This window comes from Parambassis ranga, chromosome 10 (genome assembly GCF_900634625.1).
Source record: "Parambassis ranga chromosome 10, fParRan2.1, whole genome shotgun sequence".
NCBI classification, from domain to species: domain Eukaryota; kingdom Metazoa; phylum Chordata; class Actinopteri; family Ambassidae; genus Parambassis; species Parambassis ranga.
In genome coordinates, this window is record NC_041031.1 from 8,266,641 (window position 1) to 8,273,098 (window position 6,458).

Consider the following 6,458-nt stretch of genomic DNA (forward strand, 5'->3'; position numbering starts at 1 on the left):
CCACTGTTGCTTTTTGTTTCTAACGTTTTATGATGTGTTTTTCAAGTTGTGTCGCCATACACGCTCACATGTAAAATAAATAGATGTTATTTTTTCAGCGTTTAGACGATACGTTTTATCTTATAATGACGTATTTATTCGTTTGTCTTTAACGTGTAAACTGCGTCCAAAGGTCCGTTCGTCCAGTGATGTCGAAGTTGAAAATCGCCTTCCTGCTTTCCGTAGCTTCAAGTTACTACGTTGGCAACATGGCGTCCGCAGATGTCCACGTCCGAATATGTGAACAAGAAATACTCAAATATGATTTGGAAATCAAGGCTCTCATTCAGGTGCGAATATATATTTGGTAAGACGTTAAAGTGCAGCGTTAGGACACGATGTTGTTTGACCTTGTCATCTAAAGGAGATGTTTTTACCTGTTAGCTTATCTGCTACATCTGCTGTAGCCGGTGTATCCACTGTTAGCTTATTTCTCTGAGGAGGAGACAGCAGCTGAAGAACAGTGCTTTAACACATTTAGCATAAGTAAAAATAGACTGTCAAATGTGCCTAAGTGCAAGGTATTTATTTCTCTTTAGGAAGCAGACATCAGAACGATTCGCTATTCCAACCTGTCTCATTGCAAAGGCGAATGAATGAAAAGATGTGTATTTTTAGATTATTGTAAACATTTAAGAAATTCTGGAGGCGAAACACTAATTGTCAAAACTGATGAAGAGTTCAAACTCAGACATTTAAATCCAATGAAACCATTTGTGTCACCAGGACATTACTGAGTGCTCAGGTCCTCAAAGCAAGCTGACAGAAATAAATACAGCTGTTAAGAAGAGTTTCCACAACCTCAGATCACGGATTCAGGTGAGATACTTTACTTTATCTTTGAAAAGACCACACAGTCTCATGTAATAACGCCCATGCAATAAAATATGTGTTATTTTGCTTGTGCGGCAGGATTTGGAGCAGATGGCAATGGAACAGGACAAAGAATCAGATAAGCAAACTCTCATGAGTCAGGTGGAGGGACACAAAAAACAGATGCTGAGGTAAAGTCTCTCAGAATTAACTATATGTATCGTCTATTCCGTCTTACTTGTGTTTATATATTGTGGCCTTTGGTTTATATTTTGCAGTAACCAGACAGTCTGGAGGAAAGCCAACCTCGCCAGCAAAATGTGTATTGACAACATGGAGAAACAGGCACTTCTTGATGGCCCTGACAGCGCTGTGAGACAGAGGTGAGCTGGACATGTGTCCAGAATTTTAGAGATGATTTCTTTTCATGTTGATGTTGTTGTTGTTTTGCACAATTAATATTTATTGATCTTCAGGAAAATGACCAAAGAGAGTCTGGCTCAAACAACCAGTGATATCACAGAGAATCTTATGAGCATCAGCCGGATGATGGCGCAGCAAGTTCAGCAGAGTGAGGAGACCATAACTTCACTAGGTCAGTGAAGGAACCCCTACGTGTTAATAAATACAACATTTAACCAAAACATGACAACTCTTCGTCCACTCTTCTTCCTTTTATTTTTACTAAAATATTTAAACATTACATGATGTCTTGTACACAGGTACGTGGATGCTTTAAACAGGATTTTCCCTCCTTCACTCTCCAAAAATCCTGTGGTTAAACTCTTTAAAGGCTCATTATCTTAAGAGCATCCATTTACATTGTGCCTTTGTGTGTCTAATCCTGGAGTCTTTCCAATAAATGCCCTGGTGTTTAAAATGTTTTTCTCTTCACTTTGCAGCAACGTCTTCAAGAACGGTCCAAGAGACAAACGAAGAGTTTAAGACCATGACGGGGACCATTCAGCTCGGCAGAAAGCTCATCACCAAGTACAACCGCAGAGAGCTCACTGACAAACTGCTCATCTTCCTGGCGTTGGCTCTCTTCCTCGCTACAGTTCTCTACATCCTGAAGAAGAGACTATTTCCCTTCCTGTAGACCAGGTACCTTTTTATCGACTCCTTCACATGACCACATACAATACTTTCCACAGTCAGCACAAACAAACCCGGTGTTTTATACTACACACATTACACATGAGCAGCTGCTCAGTGGAATGTGGACAGCTTACCTGACTGAAGTGATGCTGCTGAGGGTGACATGTTGCTCACAAAGGATAAACCTCTAACTCCGTGCTGTTTTATTTATTGAAATTATTTTTATTTCATATACTAAGAGACAAATAATGAAGAGGATGAAGTGTGAGATGTACAAAACGTGTTGCATGTCCACTCTGACAGTGGTCAAACATGTTGACATGACACACAGTTCTTTTGAGGTGAGTTTTTCCATAAAATACTGAAACATAATACAAACAGAATTCAAAAATATCAAACATCATTCAGACTGTTAATTAAATTATTAATTAAAATACTAATACTTATCTAATACTAGTAATTGTAAAGGACATACATTCTAGGGATCTAGGGATCAATACTAGGACTGAGCATGTCTGTATAACAGAGTTATACATTACCTTTTTTTTGACTATTTTAATCAAAAAATGCTTTTTGTATATATATCAATGTACTGTATAATTACTGTGAAGTATAATTTATAATTGCATTATAAAGACTTATTGCTATTTTATGAGAATATGATGTTCATATTGTTAATTTAAACATAATTCAGGCACTCACTGTCTTGGATTCCTTAGCTGGACAGAACTTGTGCGTGGATTCTCTCTATGTTTTATGTAGTTGGCATGCAAAGGAAAAAAAACACATTACATGTGAGCTCACTCTGCTCAGTAAGTGTAGCTCTGAGGCTGCAACAGAGCAGAAAAGCTCAGCAGAGGAGAAGCAGTGTTCACACTGGCAGAGATAGAGCAGCATGCATCCCTGCCTTTCTTCTGATAAGACCCGGAAAAGCAGATTATTCCAACCCGTTTCCCCTCTCCCTTTCCAGTGTGTGTGGAGGGTGAGGGGGGATATTTTTAGGGTTGTGTGGCATTGTTATCTGACGTTGCCTTTTCAACACCACGGAGGAGAGGGTGGCCAGAGAAGCTACATGACCTTGCTACCCTTTCTGCAGTTGCCTGGCATTGCCATTTTGTTTAATATATACATGTAAATATTGTCAGTATTGAGTATAAATAAATGTAAAAGCCTTGAGCTTGGTGTGAATTTGTGTATTGTGTAGTAGACAACAGAGTATGTGTGGAGAGACCTAAGATATACCTAAGCATCTCTTACTCATGTAAAGTGGTTGCAGTTGGGCACAGCTAGTAGTTCTTAGCCTGTTCATATAACTGCACACTTAGACAAGGCTTCTGGCTCTCTGTAAAGCAAATTGGACTATTCTTGAATTTAGCACTGAGATACTGTCAATCAAGTGTTACGGTTTGTATCTGGACAAGTGGGCTGAGGCCTCCATGCTGAAGATGTAAACAAAGAAACCAGATGGCAGGAATCTCAGCAGTTCCATATTTATGTGGTGAATTTTACATCACAGAGCTTTACAGTTATGTTACTATTACATACTTCAACACCATATGTGAGTCCAGTTAAACTTTCACAAAAAAATCCTAATAATAAAATAAAACTGTCATTACTTAAAAAAGCAGGACAGCTTGATTTTTGAATTTTACATAATGTAGTTTCTGCATTTCTAGAACAGGATTTTTAACATGGAGTAGAGGTCAAGGTCATAGCAAGCAGCCATCTCTGTCTCAGCAACTGTTAAACATGCAGAGTGTATGCGTCTGACAGTAGGTTGTAAAAAGTGTAAACTTTTAACAACCTTTTGACCTTGTTTAAGCTTATTGAAGGAAGCTTGCTAATAGCCACTTGAACATTTTAACCAGACACGAACCATGTGAGGGCCATACACGTTTTATAGGCCTATTACCAGTTCATGACTTTAAGCTATAATTATTAATTGATATAGTGTCATTTCGTGTTTTTAATCATTTTTAATGTAGGGTTTGATCATTTCTAAATTTCTAGCTGCATAACAACTATTTAATCATGAAATAATAAATGTTATATATTCAGTTCAGTAAATTGTATTTTTTCACCCACCTGAAATGATCTGGATTTACTTATTAAGGTAAAAAAAGAAACGACTTGAAACAAAAAGAAAGGAAAAGCACACAAACTTGTTTAGTAAATTTGAAAGTTAAACTGGTTGCAGCTTGTTTTTTTATTATTATTATTTACGCTCAAGTTACATGTGCGCTGAAAATAGAATAAAACGTAGGCTACTCAGAAAACAACTAGTGCTGAAAACAAAACCGAAATCTACCAAAATTAATCCATTAAATATAAGAGAAATTACACAAATTCCGCAAAATGCATGCAGTTATAAAAGAACTCCCTTTAAGTGAAATCTGTATTTTTTTTTTTACTTGTCTGTTGTTTACCACGTCCTAATGCCGTGTAGTGAAGACACACCGTTACTGGAAGAAAAGGTGTTCTGGACATTATTCAGGTCTCCCACACCAAAGTTCATGTAATTCCCGTTGTTGGAGGAGCCCTGCATAGTCTGCACTGTGGCTGCGGGGTAATTGCATGCATAGTTTGTGTTGCAGCCGGTGCTGGTGTAGTTGCTGAAAGCCGGATAGTTGTTATACGTGTAATGGTTGATGTGACCCACGCTGTATGAGGGGTTGTAGTTGGCTGTGTCAGCCGTGAGACAAGGCTTCCCATCCCGAACCAGCACCGGCACAGACACCCTCCTGGGTGGCGGCAGAGACACCATCTCCAGGCTCTGGTCCTGCCTCTGCCGCTTACACTTGTACCTCCTGTTCTGGAACCAGATCTTCACCTGTGTCGGGGTGAGTTTAAGCACCCCGGCCAAGTGGTCTCTCTCCGGGGCGGACAGATACCTCTGCTGCTTGAAGCGGCGCTCCAGCTCATACACCTGCGCCTGGGAGAAGAGGACCCGCGGCTTCCTGCGTCTCCGGGGTTTAGGTCGGTCCGGATCCTCGAGTTTCACGTCGTCCACAAGCTCTGCCGAAACACCGAGCTCTTCTAAATAAATCAAACAGAAAAAAAAATTAGGCTTATTAATGCAGCTAAGAAAATACCTGTTAACATATTTTATTTTTGAATATTAAGAAGGGTCTCCAGTGTGGTTTGGAATTACGCACGTATATTGTGACAATACGAGTGACATCCTTTATAATTCGAGTTCCCATTTCACATGGTAGCTTTTATTTTATGGACACAAATTGGGTTTAACTTTATTTTAGGAATCCTAAATATTCAGGCAGGCCTGTCAAGGCAACTTTTGTTTTTATTTATATGTGAAAATTCGAGGTTTTTGTCCACTGTGACATTTTCCTCCTACAGGACTTTTTGCTCTGGTGTGGTAGTTTTTGGAAAACTTTCTGCTGCGTTTTGTCCTGACCCTGTAGGCCTAATTTTGTTCAGGCCTGCAAAAATTTAAGTCTCTCATCCACTCACCTTTTCTTCGTTTCCCCTCAAACGCGTCTGATTTTCCATTCTTGTCTATATTCTCCATATCTATGAGAGATTTTCCATAAAAGGTAGAGCCGAAGTTGAGTGCATTGCCTCTACCGGCTTTGTGGTCGTGGGTGTCTTCTCCAAACAGTGAGGCGGCGGCGGACGACATGTCCCTTAGAGGCTCCTGCTTCAGACGGGCCAGCATACAGGACGAGGAGGAGGAGGATGATGTCGGCAGGGTGCAGCAGTCCATGCGAGGAGAAGACACGTCCAGAGAAGACACCATAACGTCATGGCTCTGCTCCAAGTTTAATATATCCTTTACAGAGAAGGGAGTGGACGTGCTGGGGCTGGGAAACATTGCCAAGAACTGAAAAAAAACTATTAATCTGTCATATGGAGGCAACAAAAGACGGCAACAAGTCCTATTTCCTTCCTGGTAGTATTTACCAGATTTAAGTATTAGTTTGCTGCACCAGGTTGTTCTTGAGTGAAGTGTGCATTTTGAATGTCAACTCTGTCTCCAAACTTTTTTCTTCTGGGCCTCTCTCTCCACGGTGACGCAGGGAGGAGGGAGGAAGGAGGCAGAGGGGAACCAGTGGGACCCTGATCCACTGGTACTCCCATTTAATGACGTAAAGTGGTTCATGTTAGGCTTGAAGTTGCGGCCTCCATTTGCCTAGTGACTGAAAACAGTTTTTCCCAAAGCAAATTAGAGATTAGAGATGTTCTAATCTTCCTGATGTAGACACGCGTGCTTGTGCTTAACATTGCGTTATCAAGTTTATAATTTAAATGCATCTGACTTTGGCACTTAGCCATTACGCACCCTGCAAACCGTTTCAAGCTGCAGCCAAGCATTTGGACGGATGTTTATACACGCTTTCAAGTACCAAGGGGAGTAATTTATCTATCATAGTGTACATGAAAATTTTATAAAAGATACCAAACCTTCATTATTTAGCTCACTAAGATGCGTCTTACTCTGTTCGTGCGTGCGCGCGCATGTGTTTTGGGTTGCCGCAGCCGTCCCTCAT

At 40.4% G+C, this 6,458-nt stretch overlaps 2 protein-coding genes across 3 annotated transcripts; one reads left to right on the forward strand and one right to left on the reverse strand.

The window, feature by feature from the left end:
- The first annotated feature begins 231 nt into the window (after positions 1–231).
- bnip1a (BCL2 interacting protein 1a) lies at positions 232–1,951 on the forward strand. The gene is made up of 6 exons (XM_028415754.1): positions 232–329; positions 766–858; positions 952–1,043; positions 1,131–1,235; positions 1,329–1,447; positions 1,755–1,951. The coding sequence occupies exons 1-6, from the start codon at positions 249–251 to the stop codon at positions 1,949–1,951; spliced, it is 687 nt and encodes a 228-aa protein (XP_028271555.1). The 5' UTR covers positions 232–248.
- Positions 1,952–4,372: 2,421 nt separating this feature from the next.
- Positions 4,373–5,782, reverse strand: nkx2.5 (NK2 homeobox 5). Of its 2 annotated transcripts, none has more exons than XM_028415743.1 (2): positions 5,422–5,782; positions 4,373–4,983 (listed from the first exon to the last, which is right to left on the reverse strand). In XM_028415743.1, exons 1-2 carry the CDS (start codon positions 5,780–5,782, stop codon positions 4,373–4,375), a joined length of 972 nt encoding a protein of 323 aa, XP_028271544.1. The 2 variants fall into 2 exon arrangements, with proteins under 2 accessions (XP_028271544.1, XP_028271543.1); XM_028415742.1 differs by having other exon boundaries at positions 4,373–4,986.
- Positions 5,783–6,458: the final 676 nt, after the last annotated feature.